The following is a 25,973-nucleotide window of genomic DNA, read 5'->3' as shown; positions in this document are numbered from 1 at the left end:
CACTCAGCATGTTTTTGAGATTTGCTCGTGTTGTGTGTATCACTAGTTCGTTCCTTTCTGTTGCTGAATACTGTTACGTGGTGTGTATATACCTGTTTCTTTACACTTTTTTTTTTTTTTTTTTTTTTTTGAGACGGAGTCTCGCTGTGTCGCCCACGCTGGAGTGCAGTGGCGCGATCTCTGCTCACTGCAAGCTCCACCTCCTGGGTTTACGCCATTCTCCCGCCTCAGCCTCCAAGTAGCTGGGACTACAGGCGCCCGCCACCTCGCCCGGCTAGTTTTTGTATTTTTAGTAGAGACGGGGTTTCACCATGTTAGCCAGGATGGTCTCGATCTTCTGACCTCGTGATCCACCCGCCTCGGCCTCCCAAAGTGCTGGGATTACAGGCTTGAGCCACCGCGCCCGGCCTCCTTTACACTTTTTTAAAAATTTTTTGAGACGGAGTTTCGCTCTTGTCACCCAGGCTAGAATGCAGTGGTACGATCTCATCTCACTGCAACCTCTACCTCCCAGGTTCAAGTGATTGTCCTGCCTCAGCCCTGTGAGTAGCTGGGATTACAGGCACACACCACCATGCCCAGCTAATTTTTGTATTTTTAGTAGAGGTGGGGTTTCTTCATGTTGGCCAGGCTGGTCTCGAACTCCTGACCTCAGGTGATCTACCTGCCTTGGCCTCCCAAAGGTGGTGGGATTACAAGCCTGAGCCACTGCACCCAGCCTGTTGATACTTCTTATTGGTAGATACTTCGTATGTTTCCAGTGTTGGGCAATTATGAATAAAGGTACTTTGAATATTGTTCTGTAGGTTTTTTTGTAGACATATGTTCCCATGTCTTGGGTAAATACCTAGGAATGGGATTGCAGGGTCAAATCATAGGTGTATGTTTTGGTTTATAAGAAACTGCCCAGCCAGGCATGGTGGCTCACACCTGTAATCTCAGCACTTTGGGAGGCCAAGGCAGGAGGATTGCTTGAGCCCAGAAGTTTGAGACCCACCTGGGCAACATGGCAAAATCTTGTCTCTACAGAAAGTACAAAAATTAGCTGGGCGTGGTGGCACATGCCTGTAGTCTCAGCAACTCAGGAGGCTGAGGTGGGAGGATCACCTGAGCCTGGGAAGCTGAGGCTTCAGTGAGCCATGATTGCTCTACTGCACTCCAGTCTGGGCAACAGAGTGAGACTCTGTCTCAAAAAAAAGAAAGATGGCTGGGCGTGGTGGCTCATGCCTGTAATCCCAGCACTTTGGGAGGCAGAGTTGGGTGGATCACCTGAGGTCAGGAGTTTGAGAACAGCCTGGCCAACATGGTAAAAACCTGTCTCTACCAAAAATACCAAAAGTTAGCTGGCTGTGGTGGCACACGCCTGTAATCCCAGCTACTCGGGAGGCTGAGGCAGGAGAATCGCTTGAACCTGGGAGGTGGAGGTTGCAGTGAGCCGAGATCACACCACTGCACTCCAGCCTGGGCGACAGAGTGAGACTCCGTCTCAAAAAAAAAAAAAAAAAAGTAAATAAAAGGAAAGAAACAACCACTTTGCTCAAAGCGGTTGTACTTTTTCCACTCCTACACAGTGTGTAAGAGTTCTGGTTGTTCCACATCTTTGCCAAAATTAGGTGTTGACATTCTCTTTATTTTTAGCCATACTGGTGGGTGTGTAGTAGTATCTCATCATGGTTTTTATTTGCATTTTCCTGATGACTAAGGATGTTGAGGAACTTTTCACGAGCTTACTGGCCATTTGTGCATCTTCTTTTGCGAAATGTCTATTCAAGTCTTTTGTCCTTAAAAACAAACAAACAAAAAAAAAAAAACCAAAGGTGATTTGCCTTTTTATTATTGAGTTGTAGCAGTTTTTTGTTTTTTGTTTTTTTTGAGATGGAGTCTTACTCTGTTGCCCAGATTGGAGTTCAATGGCATGATCTTGGCTCACTGCAACCTCTGCCTCCTGGGTTCAAGCAATTCTCCTGCCTCAGCCTCCTGAGTAGCTGGGATTACAGGAGTGTGCCACCACATCCAGCTAATTTGTTTTTTTTTTTTTTGTTTTTGTTTTTGTATTTTTAGTAGATATGGAGTTTCACTATGTTGTTCAGGCTGGAGGACAGTGGCAAGATCTGGGCTCACTGCAAACTCCTCCTCCCTGGTTCAAGTGATTCTCATGCTGCAGCTTCCGGAGTAGCTGGGACTGCAGGCGCATGCCACCATGTCTGGCTAATTTTTGTATTTTGCGCAGGCTGGTCTCAAGCCCCTGGCCTCAAGCGCTCCGCCCACATCAGCCTCCCAAAGTGGTAGGATTACAGGTGTGAGCCACTGTGCCAGGCCTTGAATTTTTAAAATAACATTTAAAAATAATGAATTTGGTGGTGGTCTAGAGGGTGAACTGATGAGGCTATGTTGGAGACAGGTAAGAACCTTTGGTAGAGGATGGTGATGGAAATGCTGAAGTTCAAGAAGAATGAGCAGTTGTTAGGACCTGGTAACAGATGAATGGACCACAAGAACGGAGAGTCGGAGGGCGGTTTTCATCCTGGTTAAATGGAGACGTTACTGACGGGAACAGAGAAGTTGAAGGAAACAGGTCTGGGGAGGTCAGTGGCAAAAGAATGAATTCCAATTTTGACTGCTTTTAAATTCCAAGTGAGAGTGATGCATCCTAATGGTGACATCCGGTAGGTGGTTGGAAGAAGCACAAATTGAAGAGTCCTCAGCGGTTTAGCTGTTTTTGTTCTTTTTTTTCTTTTGAGAGGGAGTTTCCCTCTGTCACCCAGGCTGGAGTGCAGTGGCGCTCACTGAGTCTCAGCTCACTGCAACCTCTACCTCCTGGGTTCAAGCAGTTCTCTGCCTCAGCCTCCTAAGTAACTGGGATTACAGGTGCCCACCACCACATTTTTAGTAGAGACGGGGTTTCACCATCTTGGCCAGGCTGGTCTTGAACTCCTGACCTCGTGATCCACCCGCCTTGGCCTCCCAAAGTACTGTGATTACAGGCATGAGCCACAGCGCCTGGCCTGTTTTTTGTTTGTTTGTTTGTTTGCAACAGAGTTTTGCTCTATCGTCCAGGCTGGAGTGCAGTGGTACAATCTCAGCTCACTGCAGCCTCTACTTCCTGGGATCAGGTGATTGTCCCACCTCAGCCTCCCAAGTAGCTGGGACTACAGGTTCACACCACCACACCTGGCTAATTTTTAAACATTTTTTGTGAGACAGGATCTTGCTTTGTTGCCCAGACTGGTCTCAAACTCCTAGACTCAAGCGATCTTCCCACCTTAGCCTCCCAAAGTGTTGGGATTACAGGCATGAGCCACTCTGCACCTGTCCTGAATTTGTTTATTAACTCTAAAAGTATTTTGTGGATGAAGATTTTCTACACATAAAATAATGTCATCTGTGAACAGAGATATCTCTGTTTTCAATTTGGATGCCTTTTATTTCTTTTTTTTTTTTTAGCCAGTTGCTCTGGCTAGGACTTTGGGTTCTTTGCTGAATAGAGTGGCAAAAGCAGGCATCCTTATCATCTTCCTGTTCTTAGGTGAAAAGCTTTCAATCTCTCACCATCAGGTATCACATTAGCTGTGGGTTTTCATATGCGGCCTTTATTATGTGGAGGAAGTTTCCTTCTATTCCTAGTTTAGTGTTTTTCTCATGAAGGGTATGGAATTTTGTCAAATATATTTTCTGCATTAATTGCGATGATCATGTATTTTTCCCTTCATTCTGTTAATGTGTTATATTACATTGATTCGTTTTTAAAAATTAGAGATTAATAATATTTTTATTTTTTGAGGCTGGTCTCAAATTCCTGTCTTCATGTGATCCTCCTGTTTTGGCCTCCCAGGTGCTGGGATTACAAGGCTGAGCCACCACCGTGCCCGGCCTTGATTCATTTTTGTTTAGTTTAACCATTCTCCCATTGCTGGGTGAATCCTACTTGGTCATGGTGTACGATGTTCTTTCACATGCTGCTGAACTCAGTTTACTAGTGTTTTGTTGAAGATGTTTGCATGTGTATTCATAAGGCATGTTGGTTTATAGTTTTCTTTTTTTTCTTTTTTTTTTTTTTTGTGTCACCTAGGCTGGAGTGCAGTGGCACCATCTCAGCTCACTGCAACCTCCGCCTCCCAGGTTCAAGCAGTCCTCCTGCCTCAGCCTCCCATGTAGCAGGGATTGTAGTCATGCACCACCGCGCCCAGCTAATTTTTTTGTATTTTTAGTAGAGACGCAGTTTCACCACGTTGGTCAGGCTGGTCTCCAACTCATGACCTCAAGTGAGCCACCCACCTAGGCCTCCCAAAGTGCTGGGATTACAGGCATGAGCCCCCACACCTGGCCCATAGTTGTCTCTCTAGTTAGTTTTTGGTGACCATCAGAAAAATGCTACATGAATGCGTTCGTTAGATTTGAAAATAGCTAGACACTTGGGGCCGCTGATAGACAACTCGCCAGTTGTTCTGGGCAAGTTGCAAGTTCCAAGTATTGCCGGTTTACTTTACTTTCTGAGCATGTTCACATTTGCCATGAGAAAAACTTTGGGATTATAGCTCTAAACTAGACCTCTTTTCATCGATCAGGGAGATCCTTTTGAGATGACCCAGGAGACAGCTTCTTTAAAAGTTATACTTCTTTAAAAGGTGCTGTGGCTCACACCTGTAATCCCAACACGTTGGGAAGTTGAGGAAGGAGGATAGCTTGAGGCTAGGAGTTTGAGACCAGCCTGGGCAACATAGTGAGACCCTGTCTCTACAAAAAATAAAATAAAATAAAAAAATTAGCCAGGTGTGGTAGTGTGCCTGTAGTATCAGCTACTTGGGAGGCTAAGGTGGGAAGATCACTTGAGCCTGGGAGTTAAAGACTGCAGTGAGCTATGATTATGCCACTGCACTTCAGCCTGGGTGGCAGAGTAAGACCCTGTCTTAAAAAGGTTTTTAATTTTTAATTTTGATTTATTTTTATTTTTTTTGAGACAGAGTCTCGCTCTGTCACCCAGGCTAGAATGCAGTGGTGCAATCTTGGCTCACTGCAACCTGCACCTCCCGGGTTCAGGTGATTCTCCTGCCCCTGCCTCTCGAATAGGTGGGATTACAGGCATGTGCCATCACACCCAGCTAATTTTTGTGTTTTTTTTTTTTTTTTTTTTTGAGACGGAATCTCACGCTGTTGCCCAGGCTGGAGTGCAGTGGCGCGATCTCGGCTCACTGCAAGCTCCGCCTCCTGGGTTCAGTCTCGCCATGTTGGCCAAACTGGTCTTGAACTCCTGGCCTCAAGTGATCTACCTGCCTTGGCCTCCCAAGGTGCTGAGATTACAGGCATGAGACACCGTGCCTGGCATCTCAGAAAAGTTTTTAAAAAAAGGTGGGCTCCTACTTGGCTCCTTGTGCTAAGGCAGGTACACCTCTCTCTCACTGCAGGTTTTCCAGAAGCCCCACGAGGTGGTAATGGTGCTGCTGATTCAGACCCTGGGGGCCCTCATGCCCTCGCTGCCCTCCTGCCTCAGCAACGGTGTGGAGAGGGCAGGGCCCGAGCAGGAGCTCACCAGGCTGCTGGAGTTCTACGACGCCACCGCCCACTTCGCCAAGGGCTTGGAGATGGCACTGCTCCCCCACCTACGTAAATATTCCTTCCTGCCAGTTCTCCAGCTTGTCTTTACTCGCTCTTTCTGAAGCGTCTGGGGCCTGGATGTTTGCCTTTTCAGATGACTGATTTTACAGAAGTGGAAGGGATCGGTGTTTTCCTTCTCAGCAGATGTGGAGGGCTTTTCCACGAAAACATTGCCATCAGGGAAATAGTTGTTTAATATATTTGCCTGGCTCCAGTGCCGCCTGGGTGCCTTACATGCTCCGGGGATGTGATGGACACCTCTGCGGGGGCTTGGGATATAAAAGAGGCATCACAGTGAGGCAGGTAGACGTTATGGCAAAGAGTTGGCAGCAGATTACACCAGGAGGCAAGTGTGCTCATCCCTCAAAGTCATCACGAAGCCTCAGACAGTTCACCCTCAAAAGTCAGTTTTAGAGAACAAATAGGCTACAGGGGCTTTTTGTAGGAGCAACAGCAAGTGTCCTAGGGCAGGGGAGCTGTGTTAGGAGTACAGGTGGTTGTAGAGAAAATGGGCTTTCCCCGGTGGCCAACTGAGAGCAGAGGACCCCTTACTCCCATTTGGGTAAACAGCGCCTGGTGTGTGACGTGCTCCAAGCTCTTTCCCATCTCTGTTAAAAGCTTCATAAATTTTTAAAGAACACAGATCCTGTGACGTATGTTGCTGTCAAATCAGGAAATCGCTTCAGGAAGGCCTTGTTCTGCTGTTGGCGGCTGTGTGTCACTGACTTGGTTTATTTAATAGTTACTCTCTTTAATTACATTTGTGTATAATTGCATCGTACATTCCAGGGAGTGTGTTTATTGTTCGGATTCCTGATGACTCATCGGTGTTTTTGGCACGCTCACAGGTCAGGCCTTAGTTATGGGAAAGGCCCGGTGGATGGGGAAGCTTCCAAGGGACCGTGATGCCTTTGTGGAAGTGGCTAAAGAGAATTGAGAGAGCTGGGCTAAGGCGAGTTACCGCAGCACAGTGGGACGAAGGTGGAGCAAGGAATGGCCGTATCCTTCCCCTGGGGATGGATGTAGTGGGGAAGAGAACCACTCTTGAGACAGATCTAGAAGTGCTTTGCTAGTCAGCCATGGGACGAGTCTCAGTCTCGCCCAGGCTGGAGTGCAGTGGCGCGATCTCCACTCACTACAATCTCCACCTCCTGGGTTCAAGCAATTCTCCTGCCTCAGCCTCCTGAGTAGTTGGGATTACAGGTGTGTGCCACCACACCCAGTTCATTTTTGTATTTTTTAGTAGAGATGGGGTTTAGCCATGTTGTCCAGGCTGGTCTCGAACTCGTGACGTCAGGTGATCGACCCGCCTCAGCCTCCTGAAGTGCTGGGATTAGAGCAGGTGTGAGCCACCATGCCCGGCTGGGACTTTAGATTTCTTTTATTTTTTTTTTTCTTTTTTTTTTTTTGAGACAGAGACTTGCTTTGTCGCCCAGGCTGGAGTGCAGTGGTGTGATCTTGGCTCACTGCAACCTCCGCCTCCCAGGTTCAAGCAATTCTCCTGCCTCAGCCTTCCAAGTAGCTGGGATTACAGGCACACACTACTACATCTAGCTAATTTTTTTGTATTTTTAGTAGAGACAGGGTTTCACCATGTTGGCCAGGCTGGTCTCAAACACCTTACCTCAAGTGATCCGCCCATCTTGGCCTCCCAAAGTGCTGGGATTACAGGCATGAGCCACCACACCTGACCTAGATTACTAATGATTCTCCCTGAGGTTTTCCAAAAGAGTTTTGGTTTTTCTTTTAACTTTAAAATTCTTTGGAAACACACAAAAATAAAAATAAAAAGAGAGCAAGAACAATCCATAAACTCATCAGTCAGAGCCACCAACAACATTATTTGCTTCCAGTAATACAAATATAAATACACATTGTTCACAAATATTAATATAAATACTTAATGTCTATCATATAAATATAATAAATACATAATATATATTTAACATATGCTTCTATGTATTTACATGTAATAATATGTTATATAATATATACAAAATATCTTAAAATATTGGTTGTAGACAGTCTTATATTTTCATTTTTTGAAATGCTCAAAATAATATAATGAGCATTTTTCTTATGTCATTAAATGTTTTCCTAAGACATAGTTTTGTTGTTTTTGTTGTTTTTTTGAGACAAGGTCTTGCTCTCTTGCCCAGGTTAGAGTGCAGTGACACTATCACAGCTCACTGTAGCCTTGAACCTTCTGGGCTCAAGTGATTCTCTGAACTCAGCCTCCTGAGTAGTTGGGACCACAGGCACATGCCACCAAGGCTGACTCATTTTTAAAAATTTTTTGTAGAGACAGGGTCTCCTTATTTTGCTCAGGCTGGTCTCAAACTCCTAGACTCAAGCGATTCTCCTGCTGGCCTCTCAAAGTGCTGGGATTACAGGTGTGAGCTACCACACCTGGCCAATTTACTACCATTTTTTAATCACTATGATATATAAAACTATTATGAACTGTTTCATACATTAGTTTTTGAGCCTAGCTCTGATTATTCCTTAGGATAAGTTTAAATTTGCAGTTGCTCAGAAATGAAAAATTTTTTTTTTTTTTTTTTTTGAGACGGAGTCTCGCTCTGTCGCCCAGGCTGGAGTGCAGTGGCGCGATCTCCGCTCACTGCAAGCTCCGCCTCCCGGGTTCACGCCATTCTCCTGCCTCAGCCTCCTGAGTAGCTGGGACTACAGGTGCCCGCCACCTCACCCGGCTAATTTTTTTGTATTTTTAGTAGAGACAGGGTTTCACCATGTTCGCCAGGATGGTCTCGATCTCCTGACCTTGTGATCCGCCCGCCTCGGCCTCCCAAAGTGCTGGGATTACAGGCGTGAGCCACAGCGCCCGGCCGAAATGAAAATTTTGAAGATTTTTTTTTTTTTTTTGAGATGGAGTCTCGCTCTCTTGCCCAGGCTGGAGTGCAGTGGTGCGATCTCCGCTCACTACAGCCTCCACCTCCTGGGTTTACGCCATTCTCCTGCCCCAGCATCCCGGCACGTTTCGTTCTTTAGACCTATTTTTGTATCTATCAGTAGTGAACAAAGGTGCCTGTGTTCCCATGCCCTCACCAGCACTAGACTCTTTTTTTCTCCTGTCATTGGCAGGTTCTTAGACAATTACTGATGTATCATTTTAGTTTTTCACTTTGGTTATTAGCAAGTTTGAAAGTTATGTTATAAAAAGTATCTTTTCTCTTTTGAATTGCTTATTCTTTAGCCTGTTATTCTGTTTGGGAGTTTAACTGATTTCTGGTTAATTTGTAAGAGCAATTTATTTAAAATAATATATTATTAACTATATTATAAAAAACGACAAAAGTATGTATTATAAGAATTAATGATATAGAAATCTGTGACACAAAATAACTCTCCTTTAATCCCACTTTAACCACTGTTACAAATTTGGTGCATATACCTGAAAGATCCTTATATAGTCAGGAAGTTTTACCATTGGTTATCAAATATGTTGTAAATATATTGCCTAACTTTTAGTTTTACCTTTAACATTTTCTCTATTATTTTAGTAATTAATACAGGTACCTAATACAATTCAAAATATAAAAGATTATGCAATGTAGAGTAAATTTTAAAAATTTAGATTGACTTTATCATTATAGAAAAATCTAGAAAATACAAGGACGGAAAAAAAAACCATTCGCAACCCACCATTCAGAAACAGCATTTTGGGTCAGGCATGGGGGCTTGCACCTGTAGTCTCAGCACTTTGGGAGGCCAAGGTGGGGGAATCATTTGAGTCCAGGAGTTCAAGATGAGCCCTGGCAACATAGTGAGACCACATCTCTACAAAAAACAAAAAAATTTAGCCAGGTGTAGTGGCACGCACCTGTAGTACTAGCTACTCAGGAGGCTGGGGTGGGGAGGTCTCTTGAGTCTGGGAGGCCAAGGCAGTGGTGACCTGTGGTTGGACCACTGCACCTTAGTCTGGGGAACTGAGTGAGACCCTATCTCGAAGAAAAAAGAAAAGAAAAAAGGAAATAACACTTTGGATTCTATACATGTGCAGATTTGATTATTACCACATTAGACCCACATTACTTTACCTAATCTCTACAAAACCTTGTAAAATTGGTGCCAGAAATCAAGACCAGCAGACTTTAGCTGAGTGAGTATTGAAGGAGAAGTAGGAGTTAACTAGATGAAGAGGGGAAGGGATGAAGCCGGTCCTTCCAGACAGAGGATCAGCATGTGAGCAGAAGGAAGCTTTTAGGAACTGAGAGAAGGCTAGGAGCTAGAGGAAGAGGGAAGGAGGATGAGGCTGTAGAAGTAATAATAAAACTATCTGGAGGAGGGGACCAGAAGGAGGTGAGGACACCAGTAAGTAGGCGATTACTTTTACTAATCCCCTGTTGAGACTGTGTCCAAAGCTTTCTGATTCTGAGCCATGTTTCCAGGAGCATCCCTCTATCTCTGTGTATTTGTTGATTTCTTTGAGATGATTTTCAGGAACTGAAGTACTGTGTTATAGAATATGCACATTTACATTTTGATACGGCGTGTTTTACATTTTTATGTGGTTGAACGTAGGAATTTTTGGAATGCCTGGGCTTTTGTTTTTTGTTTTTGTTTTGAGACAGAGTCTCGCTCTGTCGCCCAGGCTGGAGTGCAGTGGTGTAATCTCTGCTTCCCGGGTTCAAGCTATTCTCTTGCCTCAGCCTCCCAGGTAGCTGGGACCCCAGGTGCGTGCTACTATGCCCAGCTAAATTTTTTTTTTTTTGTATTTTTAGTAGAGACGGGTTTCACAATATTGGCCAGGGCTGGTCTCAAACTCCTGACCTCAAGTAATCCGCTCACCTCGGCCTCCCAAAGTGCTGGGATTACACGCGTGAGCCACCATGCCCCGGCAGTGGGAGTATCCTGTTTCTGTGAAGTCCTAGGAATATGTGACATGGAATTTGTTCTTCCTGTATTGCCTTTTTTCTGTGGCAATTCTTTTTTTTTTTTTTTTTTTTTTTTATGAGATGGAGTCTTACTTTGTCACCCAGGCTGGAGTGCAGTGACACGATCTTGGCTCACTACAACCTCCGCCTCCTGGGTTCAAGCGATTCTCCTGCCTCAGCCTCCCGAGTAGCTGGAATTACAGGTGCCCGCCACCATGCTCAGCTAATTTTTGTATTTTTAGTAGAGATGGGGTTTCACCATAATGAGTAGGTTGGTCTCAAACTCCTGACTTCAGGTGATCCACCTGCCTCGGCTTTCCAAAGTGCTGGGATTACAAGCATGAGCCACCATGCCCGGCCTCTGGCAATTCTTGAACCTGACCTTGACGAAGGTTATGTTTTTTTTTTTTCTTTTGGAGACGGAGTCTCGCTCTTATTGCCCAGGCTGGAATGCAATGGCGTGATCTCGGCTCACCACAACCTCCGCCTCCCAGGTTCAACCGATTCTCCTTCCTCAGCCTCCTGAGTAGCTGGGATTACAGGCATGTGCCACCATGCCCGGCTAATTTTGTATTTTTAGTAGAGACAGGGTTTCGGTTTCTCCATGTTGGTCAGGCTGGTCTCGAACTTCTGACCTCAGTTGATCTGCCCACCTTGGCCTCCCAAAGTGTTGGGATTACAGGCATGAGCCACCATGCCCAGCCAATGGGGGTTATCTTTTGAAGGGATTCTTATCCGTGATGGGCCATGAGATTCAGGGGGCTGGTGTCTTTAATAGTGCTTTAGGCAAACCACATGCAAAGCCCAAATTTATCCAGATATTTGCTGAACTGATTGTAGGAGAAGCTTCCATGAATGATAAAAGCTGCTTAACAAAATGTATTCCCCTGTGGAGATCAAGTGGGGAAAGTTCTAATAGAGCGCCTCTTGATTGTTGCTTTCCCATAGTTAATTTCAGTTTCTTTGTTCATGATCGTTTTACATTTCTGATTCTCTAAAGATGAACACAATCTGGTAAAAGTCACGGAGCTGGTGGATGCCGTGTATGATCCATACAAACCCTACCAGCTGAAGTATGGCAACATGGAAGAGAGCAATCTCCTCATCCAGATGAGCGCTGTGCCTTTGGTAAAGTCGCAGTGTGTCCTGGGGCCACTGAGGAAGCATTCTGTTAGCCAGGCTCTCGGCCACGTCTGGGAGAGGGCTGGGGAGTTGGGATAGGGGGTGCTGAAATACGGGATTTAAGCACTCGTGGGCTCTTGTAATCCCAATGTAAAACGAGTCCGTATATTTGTTACCAATTTTCTGTTGATTGATGGATTGAAACAGGGTCTCCATCTGTCACCCAGGCTGGAATGTAGTAGTGCGATAACAGCTCATTGCAGCCTCGACCTCCTGGGCTCAAGTGATCCTCCTGCCTCAGCCTCCTGAGTAGCTGAGACTCCAGGCATGTACCATCACGCCTGGCTCATTTTTGTGTATGTTTTATAGAGACAGGTTTTGCCATGTTGCCCAGGCTGGTCTCAAACTCCTGGGCTCAAGCAATCCACCCACCTGGGGCTTCCAAACTACTGGAATTACAGGCGTGTGACAACCTACCGGGCCCTAGTTTTCTATTTAAAATCCCCAGTGAAGGTTTAAAGAAAATGAGAGGCTTAAATCTTTTGGGGATAAGTTGATTACCTCCCTGGTTTAGTAATTTCTTATTAAGGCTGTCTTTTGTTTAAGGAAGACATGCAAATGGGCACAGGAGCTTAGCACTCCTGGGCAATGTTGCAGGGGCAGGTTCACTATGTGGGCATGAAGGGTGGAACTGAGGCCATTTCCATTTCAAATATTATTCTGTTTTCAAGTCATAAGGTTGTCTAGCGAGAGGTGCATTGACATTTCAGAATTGATCTTATAGTAGTTCAAATCTACTGCCTCTTACGATTTTCTCGTTTTCTGGGGATATGCCTAGAAAGTCTGTTGCACTTCAGTGCCATACTTGCCCCTGAAGGAAGGAAGCATTTTCCTTTTGCCTTATTTATTTATTTATTTATATTTATTTTTTTGAGAGGGTCTTGCTCTGTCACCCAGGTTGGAGTCCAGTGGTGCCCAGGTTGATGTGCAGTGGCACAGTCACAGCTCACTGCAACCTTGATCCCCCAGGCTCAAGCGATCCTCCCACCTCAGCTTCCCAGTAGCTGGGACTACAGGTGCACGTCACCACGCCAGGCTAATTTTTGGTAGAGATGGGTTTTCGCCATGTTGCCCAGGCTGGTCTCAAACTCCTGGGCTCGAATAATCTGCCCACCTCTGCCATCCAAAGTACTGGGATTACAGGCTTGAGCCACCGCACCCAGCCCCCTTTTGCTACATTCTTTGGAGCTTCTGATACGGAGAATTTGAATCTCGAGAGCCAGAGGGAGAGATATCATCTTAATAATCACAGAAAAAGAGGAAAGCAATGAAAAACACTAGGATGAAGTAGACAGACATTTGATCGTGCTTTTCTGCTAGGAGTGAATTTCCATGATCCCACTGATGACTTAGACTGTTCTCCCTTGATTCAGGTTCTAGAGGAGCGTTCAAAGGTTGGGACTATATTTTTGACATCGTTATTAAGTGATTTTACTACAGATGAGAGGGCTTGGAGGTCTTCCCCTATCTCAACGTCTGTTCTAAAGCCTGACATAGCTTTTGTTTGTCTGTATTTCCTCACCAGGAGCATGGGGAAGTGATTGACTGTGTGCAGGAGCTGAGCCACTCTGTGAACAAGCTGTTTGGTCTGGCATCTGCAGCCGTTGACAGATGCATCAGATTCACCAATGGCCTGGGGACCTGCGGCCTGCTGTCAGCCCTGAAATCCCTCTTTGCCAAGTAAGGCTGGGGGACTGGGGACCAGACGGGCCACATTGGAGCACTGTCTGTCCCAGTTAAAAATGCACGTGTTCTGTATTCGTTCTCTGAACCCTGGGAAACACTTGCACCTGAGCCCAAGAGGATGTTGTTAAGGATATTCACAGTGGCATTGTTTGTAATGGTGGAACATTTGAAACAACGTAAATGTCTACCCATTAGGGAAGGCTACATAAGATGTGACATATTCATATGAGGAAAACTTGTGCAGCGGTTAAAGTATGTTAAGAAAAAAAAAAAAGAAACCTTAGACAAGTTAAATTTAACAAAGTTTATTTGAGCAAGAAAAAGGATCTATGACCTGGTGCGGTGAGTCACGCCTGTAATCCCAGTACTTTGGGAGGCCAAGACAGGTGGATTGCTTAAGCTTAGGAGTTCGAGACCAGCCTGGCCAACAAGGTGAAGCCCTGTCTCTGATTGTTCCAGAAATACCGAGCATGCCTCTGTGAACTGTGGAGGCTCCTTGGACCCAGAGCTCTCTGGCATTGCCATCGGGCATCCAGCATCTCAAAAGTAGTTCCTCATAGACATTTCTATAGGACCACATCATCTGGTGTGGCTAGATGAGCCCGGATATGTTCCTACAGAAAAAGAAACATCAGACTGGGTGCAGTGGCTCACACTTGTAATCCCAGCACTTCAGGAAGCTGAGGCGGGTGGATCACTTGAGGTCAGGAGTTCGAATCCAGCCTGGTCAATGTGGCGAAACTCATCTCTACTAAAAATGCAAAAATTAGCTAGGCATGGTGGTGGATGCCTGTAATCCCAGCTACTTAGGAAGCTGAGACATAAAAATCGCTTAAATCCAGGAGGCAGAGCTTGCAGTGAGCCAAGACTGCGCCATTGCACTCCAGCCTGTGCAACAAGAACGAAACTCAGTCTCAAAAAATAAAAAATAAATAAAAATAATACATTTCCATATTAAGCATTCAAACTGTGCAAAAGTATACCTGGCAAACCCCGGCCATCTTCTCTAAAAGGGAAGATTTTGAAGTTACCAAAATAGCTGATGCTTATAAAATTAGGGAAATCAGGTTGAAGCTAACTTGAGCAGGGTTCAAATGGCACATTGTTCAGTAGTGAGGAGGGTTTGGGGAAGGGCATTAAGGGAGGCAGGGGCAAGGAGGACAGGGCCTGCAGGGAAGGCAGGAGTAGGTTGGCCTAACTCAAACTAGGATGAAGCATAGAGTATAGCGGCCAACTGGTGGTTCAAGAAGGAGGGGTATTAAGACTGTGATGGGCACAGGAGCTCTGGACACTTACTAGTGGGGACCTTGGAGATGATAGTGCTCCTCTCTGAGTAAACTGATGATGACAATATCTCCTTTCCAAGGAGACTGTGAATATTAACCAAAAACATACCATTAAAGCCCCTAACACAGTGACTCTGATGTGGTTGACAGCTGGAAATGTGTATTGTGAGAAACAGCTGGAGGGTTTGAGGACAAAGATGATGTGATGAAAGCGACGCTTTCCTCTGAGATTTCATGACAAACCCATTTAGAATTCTGGATCGACAGATAATGAACTGGAGAAAGCATTTGCTTATAGCCATACCTGAGAATAGCGGCTAAACACAACTCCTCCTGCAGGGTGCGCCTGCTCTTTCTGCAGAGCACATGGATGTTTGCCATAGTTTCGGGGGTGGTGACACGGTTGTTTAACCTCCCATGGCTAAAGCACAATCATGTTCCTTAACATTCCCCTGTCGGTTTGTCCTTGAGGCCAGCCCCTCTCCCTCCTGGGACTTACAACCCTAGGAAGCTTTCACCTCTGTTGATGCAAGGGGAAGGTGTTGTCAGTGGGACTCTGTGTTTTGTAGCTTTCCGCCTGAAAGCCGTTTCTTCCACTTGGTGGCCTATGTCTCCACTGCATGGACTGACCTTTCGGGACTGTGCCCTGGGTCCTCACATTTCACTTTCCTCATTTAGAGCTTCGGTTTGGGAGGGGCAAGCAGCAAGGCCTCTTGTGATACATGCAAATGTCCCAGGTTTCTTAGCTTTCAGAGGACATGGGGGTATAAGTATGGGGCACACACTCTGTTCTCCCGGAGCTTAAAGTCTAGCAGCAGCAATAAGCATCACACAGGCTCTTTCTTTATCTGGAAACAAGGTCTTGCTCTGCCACCCAGGCTGGAGTGCAGTGGTGTGCTCATGGCCCACTGCAGCCTTGACCTCCTAGGCTCAAGCCATCTTTCCACCTCAGCCTCCCAAGTAGCTTGGACTACAGGCACATGCCACCACGCCCAGCTAATTTTTGTATTCTTTGTAGAGACAAAGTTTTGCCATGTCAGCCAGTGTGGTCTTGAACTCCTAGGCACAAGTGGTCCTCCCACCTTGGCCTCCCTAACTGCTATGATTATAGGCATGAGCTACCACACCCGCCTAATTTTTTTTTTTTTTGGAGATGGGTTCTCACTGTATTGCCCAGGCAGGTCTTAAACTCCTTGAGCTCAAGTGATCCTCCCTCCTCAGCCTCCCAAAGTGCTGGGATTACAGGTGTGAGCCACCACGCCCTGTCTAAACAAGCTGTTTAACTACAGTGTTTTAGACGCTATGAGGGAAAAGTAGGTGTGTACAGTGAGAGCAAACAGCGCAGCCTGTGAGGGAGGATCTCCTGGCTTTGAATCCACTTTCATGCTTCTGTCCCATTAAAGTCAGACCCTTGCCAGCCGTGAAACTTTAATCTCTGTGCCACGGGTATTTACATTTAGAGGATGAGAATGATGCAGAGGTACCTTGGATGTCATGACCTTCCTTACGTTATCCCAGGTCACAGTCAGTTATTACCTTGGGACTGTGATGTTTAAATAGTTCTTCAAACCTGCTTTCCCAGAAATGTACTTATCTGGATGAGGGGGGATTTATCAGCATCATCTCTCACGTGGTTGCTCCCTGGAGTCAACTTCATGATTATTCCTTCCTTCTCCTCTTGGGCATCTCTCTTAGAAACTGCTCAACCAGGTGGTAAAGACAGTCTTGCCACATAGAGAAGACCTTTTTGTGGTCAGAGGTTTACAAGCAGTTTCCCTCCTCGGTGGGAGCCTCTAAAGATGCTCTCAAGGCCATTAGCAGTTGGTCCAGAGCTGTAGAATTCCAGGTCTCTTTAGAGCTGGGGAATCGATGGTGACCTCCCTACCATTTTCTTCCCTTTCCCGGCAGGTATGTGTCTGATTTCACCAGCACTCTCCAGTCCGTACGAAAGAAGTGCAAACTGGACGACATTCCTCCCGACTCCCTCTTCCAGGAAGATTGGACGGCTTTTCAGAACTCCATTAGGTAACCCGGGGGCGGTAATTCCAGCTTGCTGCTAATGTAGTCAGCATAAACATGCATGTGCAGTATATAGAAATGACAAACGTGTTTGGAAGGGGTTCATTTTTTTTTTCTTTCACTGCCTTTTTAAAAAGCAAATACTCCAGACTCTAAACACAAACCAATAAATAAAAACCCAACCCAAACTAACCAACAAAAAGACCCCTCCAGCTCTTAAGATATTTTTTAAAGTTCAAATGCCTCATCTCCTTTAATGACTTAAATTTTTTATATTTGATGTGAGATTTTTTACCCCCCCTTAGCCTATAGTTTTTATAGACCTAAAATAACGTAGGGCTTATGTACTAGAAAATGCACAGGTGTTTGGATCCTGTTTCTGGATCTGAGAACCATGGTACATGGTAGTAAATGGTTCCAGGCAATGCTATTTGGCCTGGAAAAGGCCATTTAAGAGTTCAGTGAAAGGGCTGGGCTTGGTGGCTCATGCTTTTCATCCCAGCACTTTGGGAGGCTGAGGCAGGCAGATCACTTGAGGTCAGTAGTTCGAGACCAGCCTGGCCAACATGGTGAAACCCCGTCTCTACTAAAAATACAAAAATTAACCGGGTGTGGTGGCGCATGCCTGTAATCCCAGCTGCTCGGGAGGCTGAGGCAGGGGAATTGCTTGAACCTGGGAGGCAGAGGTTACAGTGAGCCGAGATCCTGCTGCTGCACTCCAGCCTGGGTGACAGGGTGAAACCCTGGCTCAAAAAAAAAAAAAAAAAAAAAAAGGGTTCAGTGAAAGAAGGAATTGAGGTGACCCTCTCAAGTGTTTGTTGATGGCCAGATTCTGGAATAGCCTGTGTGGCCTATGGGCCACTAGGTAGACACCCTATTTTGCCCCAGGCCCTGAGGCTTGATGGAGGTTCCATCAGCAGTTGCCTGAGAAAATTTGGTCCTTGACATGTCCAGCTGGAGAGCATGGACTGTTGGCCTATGGCCAGGTTTGACCTATGGACATGTTTGATCATTGCAGTTTTTAACAAGTGGATTTGTTGCCAATATTGAAAAGCTAGATTTAACATGATCCGGATTTCTAATGTCACCTAAAAAATGAGACGCTCAGGCAACACTGGGCCTGCATTGTCATAGCCACTGGGGCTGGCAGCAGGGGTCCCTGAGGAATGGCACGGGTTCCCTGTTGTGCGGTGCTTCTCTCCTCTCCCAAGTAGGCTAACAGCGATACAATTAGGCTCTCAGACCACTTGGGAGAGAAGAGAAGCACCATACAACAGATGAAAAGCAGGCTGGGCACGGTGGCTCACACCTATAATCCCAGCACTTTGGGAGGTCAAGGCAGGTGGATCATCTGAGGTCAGGAGTTCAAGACCAGCCTGACCAACATGGTGAAACCCTGTCTCTACTAAAAATAGAAAAATCAGCTGGGCATGGTGGCCCATGCTTGTAATCCCAGCTACTTGGGAGCCTGAGGCAGGAGAATTGCTTGAATCTAGGAGGTGGAGGTTGCAGTGAGCCAAGATTGCACCATTGCACTTCAGCCTGGGGGACAGGGCAAGACCTCATCTCAAAAAAAAAGCAATCTGGACGTTTCTTTTTCTTAAAACCATTCCTCCTGGATATATTTTCCCAAGAGAGAAATGGCCGTTCACCTGGCGCACTTCACCCACTTTCATGTCTTACCTGACCCTTGCCCTGACACATGTAGTTCTCAATGCGGTGGCCTGTGTCAGAGCAGACCCAGACCCACCCAAGGCTTTTGGGTAGATCTAGGACCACTCAGGACTATTTTAGATTATTACCTCACCTCACAGGCTCTGTTCTGGATTTTATTTTGATGAAATTTAATGTTCTATGGGTTGATAGGTGCAGCAAACCATGATGACACACAGTTACCTATGTAACAATCATACACATCCTACACATGTATCCCGGAACTTAAAATAAAATTAAAAAAAATTTAATGTTCTAGATGCTAACTGTATCCCTTATCACCCGTGGTGGTTTGGTATTCTGGAAAATATTATGCACAAGTTTGTTCTGTTGCACTTAAGGGAAGTGGCATATTTTACTTTCTCATAAACTTTTCTTATGATGGAATGCCTAGATACCCTGGTGATGATGGGCAGTTTTAGAGAAAGTTAAAAGTTAACTAGACTTAAGATGTTTTTAATCCTTGGATTTGTCCTGACATTATGAGTTTGGTGTTGAAGGACTCAGCAGCTGGGAGTTTGAGGCTTGGCATAAAATAACTTGAAAATTAAAGGATCATTCAATACGGATATGATGGTCATTTGGGCTTATCTCTGAGAAACAAATGGATTCATCTTCATCTGCCTTTCATATCATCAGGGAAAGATACTTCTAGTACCAAAACATTTTCTGTGTCTGGCAACTAACAGGCGTCTAACAAATATTAAGTAATACATTTAAAAAATTTTTTTATTTTAGATACAGGCAGGGTGTGGTGACTCACTCCTATAATCCCAGCATTTTGGGAGGCCAAGGCAGGCGGATCACTTAAAGTCGGGAGTTTGAGACCAGCCTGGCCAACATAGTGAAACCCCGTGTCTATTAAAAATACAAAAATTAGCCAGGCGTGGTGGCGAGTGCCTATAATCACAGCTACTTGGGAGGCTGAGGCAGGAGAATCGCTTGAACCTGGGAGGCAGAGGTTGCGGTGAGCCGAGATCACGCCATTGCACTCCAGCCTGGGTGACAGAGCGAGACTCAGTTGCAAAAATAAGTAAATAATAAATTTTAGATGTAAAGTATCTCTGCCCTGTTTTTCTCAAGGACAAAGCTGAGTATTTTGGAAATGTAAAATTATTTGAGGGGCCCATGGATAGAATTGTGCTTTCGTAGCAGAGATGCCATTGACAGTGGAGGTTATTGGAAGGGACCAGCATTTTCTTTTTACATTAATGACTAATGAATGAAACATTTCAGACCAGCAAATGTTTAACAGCTTTCCCAGAACGAGAACTACCCAAAGGAGCAAATAGTTAGGATTTTTATGAATAAGACAATGTTTGTCCTGTAAAGGTCAGCATTCCAGATACTTGAACTTGAAGTGCTTTTTGTTTTGTTTAGGATAATAGCCACCTGTGGAGAGCTTTTGCGGCATTGTGGGGACTTCGAGCAACAGCTAGCCAACAGGTAGGAGAGAGGAGTCATTGTCCTCTAGACCCTGGGGTTCCTGATCAGCACGAGCTTGGTCTAGTACACAGTACAGCAAGGACAGCATATGGCAGATCTGAAGGCCACAGGGCTGGAGGGCTGTCTGTACCTAGATACAGCGTGTCATAATTGTCATCATTAAACTTTACTCAGCACCTAAAAAGGGCAAGGCTTTGTCCTATTTGGCAGGGGTCACGTAATTTTGGTTTGATATGTTGGTTTCAGCCTAAATGAGGAAACAGTACATCTTGTCTCCAAATTAGGAATGGGCCGGGTTCCGACTGCATGTTTATAAATTAGCTGTTGGGACTGAAAATAAATTTCCATATAGAAACGGTGTGACAAGTGGTGGTGAAGTCCCTTGCGCCAGCCTTCAGGATCGGGGTGAACTTAGGCAGTCTGCCTTCTGGGTCCTGCAGTCAAATTCGTGCTGCCGAAGGGCTGTTTGTCGAAGGGGAGTCTCTGGGGTCTGCCCTGGAAAAGCTTGTTCTACTCTCTTCCTCTCATCTCATACCTGCCAGGGCTTTTATATTGCCCTGAGGTGACCTCCTTCAGACAGTTTTTCCCTTCAAGGGGCTCTGGCTTCCCACATTTCTTTCTTTATTCCTTTCAATGAAATCTCTCGATTCCCTTGGTATGGCTGATGCCTTCTATTCCTTAGGAGTAAAGGGGAAGAAGTCTGTTTGATATAGTTGTTTGAGGGACCAGCAGCAATTCCTTAACCTCCTTGGGTGATTCTTTATTGCCCTAAAGTAATCTCTGGGTGATGGAATTTTTAGCAGTGGTACAAGGTGAAATGAAAGCACCACTGTTCCAAAAGTAAGGAGTGGGCCCTGGGAAAATACAGAGGAGCCACAGCAATCTCCCTATATCTCGCCCAAGCTGCCCAGGATGAGAGAAATCTCTCAGATGAGATTTCAGCTCGGCCTTGCTTTACTCAGCCCGTAAATCACAAAATGATTCCTTTCTGCAAATAAGTGATCATAAGAGCTGGGTGGCCAATGTCAGTCTTGTCACTGGAGCAGCCCAGCGCGTTCTGACCTGTTGCCTCTGCCACCCGCCTGTTGGTGGGGAGTGGTCCTTGGTAGGAGTCTAGGTGCTGCAGGTGAGATTGATGGGGAGATAAGATAAGCTTTACAGGCGCCTGCCACACACACTGTGCAGCCTTTCAGCCAGGAACACAGATGGTGACTGTCCCTTTCCAGGCTTAGTGCTTCCAGGGTGACATCATCTCCTTCAGGAACTCCCTTGGATACACCCAGGCTGTTCCTGACTTGAAGCTCAGCCAGGCTTTCAGCCTCTCTGGGCTGCAAAATGCAGCCGAGAGAGGCCCATCTTTTACCTATTGTGTCCCCATTCATGCTCCTAACCAGTCTCTCCTTACTCTTCGGAATGTAATACTTGACTTCATGAAGAGATTGAGGAAAATCTGTGTCCTAGGAATTACCATTTACTTCATTTACATTATTTACGCATACTCCATTGTATGCCTGTGGCACTTCAGTTTTATTCACTCCTGAAAGTCACACAATTTCTGTGCTGGGCATTCAGGAGCGAGTTAGGAACAGCAGCAGCTGCTCCCACTCTATCCTGCTGTGAGCCTTTCCCCATAAGGAGAACCATCACAAAAAGTCTTGGACTAAAGACAGCTGGTGGTCTCAGAAATGACGGAAAACAAAGAATTGTGAGAAGAAATGGCCAACGAAGAGCACAGACCTTCCTCAGCAATTTGCCCCTACCTCCTGCCCCACCTCCTACCCCACTTGCCTCTACCTTCTGCCTCACTCACCCCCTACCTCCCGCCCCACTCGCCCCCTACCTCCCGCCCACTCGGCCCCTACCTCCTGCCCCACTCGGCCCCTACGTCCCGTCCCACTCGGCCCCTACCTTCCACCCCACTCGCCACCTACCTCCCACCCCACTCACCCCTATCTCTTGCCCCACTCACCTCTGTCTCCCACTTTACTTACTCCTACCTCCCTTCCCACTGGGCCACAGCTTCCCTGGGCTCTAAGCTAGGTCTTGGGGATATCAGATAATTAGACTCAATCCTTGTCCTCAAAGAGCTTAGAGATTAATGGGAGCATCCAGCATGTGCCAATATGCTGATTGCTGTGCCAAGAGAACGCAATGTGCACAGAGGAGGGAGCGTTACAATTCCATTGGTTCCCTCAGCTATGACAAGTTATTGCCCACTTCTCAGCCATGGAACTTGTAAATTTATACTAGATTTCCAAAACCTGACTGTCTCATTGCACTGTCCCCTGAAGACCTGGTCACCAAAGCCTGGGTCACCCGTCCTTCAACAGTTGTGGAGCTCCTGCCACATACCAGGCGCCATGCTAGTGCTAGTAATTCACAGATGAAGAACACTCCAGGTTTTGTCCTCACCATCCAGTTGGAGGGAAATGAGACAGCATGTGTTAAATGCAGAACAGAAGCAAGAGCCCTTTGGGAGTTCTGCCATTGGTTGATGGGGCAGAGGGCTGAAACCTCCCGGGGTCCCTAAGGCCTCTCCTCTGCCAGGCCTTTCTAATGCCCCTGTGATGCACTATCTTTGGGAAAAAGCCAAAATCAGATTTGCCTTCTGGGAAGATCATTCTGCTGACCCTTAGGAGGACAGATTAAGTAGAACTTCGAGGACTAGAGGAAGGGAAGCCAGTTAGTTGGAAGCCTGCTGCGATCCAGGCAAGAACTAGTGAAGATTAGAAGTAAAGCAATGGCAGAGACAGGCCACAATTTGACAGATAAGAGACCCAACCAAAGTTACTGGTTGGCTCAAGCAACAGGAAGAATTAACTTGACCTTAATGGCAGAGGCAGGTAGCTGCTTATGTCAGCAGTGGCTCCTGAGGAAGATCCTATCGCTGGGATTTATTTGCAAGTACAGGCATTTCTTGACCAACTCAAGGATCTGTTTTTGAAATAGTGAGTGCATCCTAAAAACTGGTATGTCCAAAGCAATGTTTTCATAAGAAATTACAGTAAAGGAGAAGGCAGGGAATTAGCCACATTTGGGATATGTCTTAATGTGGTTCTCCTAGTTATACATGTTCATGTAATTCTGTACATATTTAGACAGGTAGGATGGGTGGTAAAGTTGGGCTCAGGAAAACAGGGTGGAGGTTAAGATTCCACTTCCCCAGCAGTACAAGGGGTGGATTATCATATGGAACCTCCTCTAGGCGTTTGTCTTTCTCAAAGAGTTTGGAAAGTGCCAGCCTCAATAGATCTCTCTGTAACACCTAAACCACAAAAATAAACCTCCCTGTGCCACCGAACACAAACACCACGCAAGCTCGGCATGTAGGACAGGCGGATCCCTTGGGTAAAGAGGTGTGCAACGAGCTGCTGTCACTGTTCTCCAGGAGCCAGCCAGCTGCTGTCCTGCCCGGCGGTCTCTCTGATGGTGGTGCTGGTGGCCCACCCTGGCATTTGACTGTTCTACACCCTGATGCTCATATAGCAAGAAAAGTCTCCACAGAAGGTGCACAGTGTTCCAGACCAAACTGAGAGCTGCCCCTATGTAGGCTGTTGGTCATATTAGGGAGATGGCATGTTCTGGCACTGTGAGTGTTAAGCAGGAATAAAAACACTGGGATTTTTATTGTGCACCTGAGGTCCAGCTCACTCCTCAATGATGAAGGGCATCCTTTCATTGCCTTATAAACTGGACCTTAGTTCAGTCTGTCTCATGAGGATATCTTAGAATTTAGTAAGGGCAACCTGACTGCTCCAAGAAGAAAGTTCCATGCATATAGCTCAGGGCATAATGGTCATTCCTTTCATTACAGGATTTTGTCCACCGCTGGGAAGTATCTATCTGATTCCTGCAGCCCCCGGAGCCTGGCTGGTTTTCAGGAGAGCATCCTGACAGACAAGAAGAGCTCTGCCAAGAACCCATGGCAAGAATATAATTACCTCCAGAAAGATAACCCTGCTGAATATGCCAGTTTAATGGAAATACTTTATACCCTCAAGGTATGAGACCAAATGGATGGCATTCTTGCAAATGAAAGGCTTCCTCTCTTCACTCACCCTCTCCCTTTCCAGGATACAGGCGGGCCCTGTGTGTGGCCCTGGGCTGTGATGTACCCTGCTACTACTTCTCTGTCTCATTTATGTTGGGATTTTAAGGAGCTAATATATTAAACTTGAAACCCATTGTGATACAGATGTAGAAGTTAGAAGAGATGCATCTTTATTACTGATAAAAGCCAGGTTAGAGAGTGTGGCTTTAGGCCGGATGCAGTGGCTCACACCTGTAATCCCAGCACTTTGGGAGGCCGAGGTGGCTGGATCACCTGAGGTCAGGAGTTTGAGGCCAGTCTGGCCAATGTGGTGAAACCCAGTCTCTACGAAAAATACAAAAATTAGCCAGGTGTGGTGGCATGCGCCTGTAGTTCCAGCTACTTGGGAGGCAGTGGTGGGAGAATCACTTGAACCAGGGAGGCACAGGTTACAGTGAGCTAATATGGTGCCACTACACTCCAGCATGGGTGACAGAGTGAGACTCCATCTCAAAAAAAAGGAAAAAAGAGAATGTGGATTTAGATCTGTGGCTAGGGGGACTTGCTGTAATTCACTCCAGAATGAAACTTGTCAGCCGGTCAGGCAGAGCTGGATAGCCCCTGGCCCTGTTCAGGGTCAGCCTCCTGAGAGGGAACCAGATGTGTACTGCTTGCAGGCAGGCAGACCTGTAATAGAGGACCCCAACCCAGGATACCAGGAGGAGCAAGAGAAGTCACTCCTCTTTCCCAAGGGAGGAGCCAGGCTGCAGAGTCACCAGGAGTCTACCCAAGTACAAGTTCTTCCACATGGGACCATGAGGACTTGGGGATTGGTGTTCCCTCCTGGTGTTTTTCTTTAAACTCTTAGTTTGCCTGCCATAAAGCTGCCCTTGACTTTGAGCTTTGGGCCCCTTGGGGTCCAGGGACAGGAGAACTTCGTAACAAATGGAATGGGTCACACAACTGCCCGGGAGTGGCCTCCAGGGTTATAAGAAGACCATGGGCATCCTTTGCAGAACTGTCCCCCTCCTCACTGGTCTGGCTTTAACTTCACTCTTGGTGATAGACAGAGGAGACATTGCTGTTCCTGGAGCACCAGATGCAGTAGAAAAAAAATTATTTTTGCGACGGAGTCTCACTGTGTCGCCTAGGCTGGAGTGCAGTGGCACGATCTTGGATCACTGCAACCTCCGCCTCCCAGCTTCAAGCAATTCTCCTGCCTCAGCCTCCTGAGTAGCTGGGATTATAGGCGTGCGCCACCACACCTAGCTAATTTTTGTATTTTTAGTAGAGACAGGGTTTCACTATATTGGCCAGGCTGGCCTTGAACTCCTGACCTCAGGTGATCTGCCCGTCTCAGCCTCCCAAAGTGCTGGGATTACAGGTGTGAGCCACCCTGCCCGGCCAGATGCAGTAGAAAATTATCCAGGGCCTAGAGCTCTGGAATGAACTGCACAGGGGGCCTGGACATGTGTGAGGCTTCAGTGCTGTTCTCCCAGGGCCTCCCCATCTCTTTGCACCTTGACCCATCAACTGGCTGCATTGAGCTTGACAAACACTTCTTAAAGCAATTCTGTAAACTCATTCATCCATGCTTCTGTGATTAGGTTAAAACAACTCTGTTTATCTTTATTGCTAATCTGATTTATGTCTGTTGTAATCGGTTCATTTATAATAGCAAAACTAAGGTTACACTTTCCATCTCTGTATTTTCTCAGGCTATTTGGAATTCCTTGGGACTCATGGAGGTTGTACATACTCTGGCTTTCAGCCAAGTGTATTTGACCTGACCTCCCCGGGAATTAGGGCTCTGTACATCACTCTGATTTATATGTGAAGCTTCTGATCTTGTTTCCCCCCTCTTTCCTACCTCCTGTATCCCTGAGGGATGGTCACAGGTGAACTTTTCCTAAACTAGAGAGTCTGTGAGCTCATGTTAGGCCAAATGCATCAGAATCACCTGGGAAAGTGAATTTAAAATACAGATTCCTGGGCTTCAACCCCAGTGAACTCTGATGCAGTAGTACTGGGGTGGAGCTTGGGAATCTGTAATTCAGCATGTTCCACAGGGGGGCCTGGGGCACAGCCGGGTTTGGGGAACCACTATTGCATAGAACCCCCAAT

The 25,973-nt window shown here is 46.2% G+C and overlaps 1 protein-coding gene across 2 annotated transcripts in view; it reads left to right on the top strand.

The window, feature by feature from the left end:
• The window catches only part of COG7 (component of oligomeric golgi complex 7), a 66,770-nt gene that overhangs the window by 24,720 nt on the left and 16,077 nt on the right, over positions 1-25,973 (top strand). For both annotated transcript variants that reach the window (XM_005591462.5, XM_074028152.1), the window contains 6 exons: positions 5,403-5,601; positions 11,488-11,615; positions 13,195-13,349; positions 16,550-16,666; positions 19,754-19,819; positions 23,634-23,820. In XM_005591462.5, the coding sequence (XP_005591519.3) occupies positions 5,403-5,601; positions 11,488-11,615; positions 13,195-13,349; positions 16,550-16,666; positions 19,754-19,819; positions 23,634-23,820 (852 nt within the window). The remainder of the gene's footprint in view (positions 1-5,402; positions 5,602-11,487; positions 11,616-13,194; positions 13,350-16,549; positions 16,667-19,753; positions 19,820-23,633; positions 23,821-25,973) is intronic.

Source organism: Macaca fascicularis, chromosome 20 (genome assembly GCF_037993035.2).
Source record: "Macaca fascicularis isolate 582-1 chromosome 20, T2T-MFA8v1.1".
In the NCBI taxonomy this organism is placed as follows: Eukaryota; Metazoa; Chordata; class Mammalia; order Primates; family Cercopithecidae; genus Macaca; species Macaca fascicularis.
The sequence above is the reverse complement of the archived record's forward strand: the minus strand, read 5'-3'. Positions and strand labels throughout refer to the sequence as shown.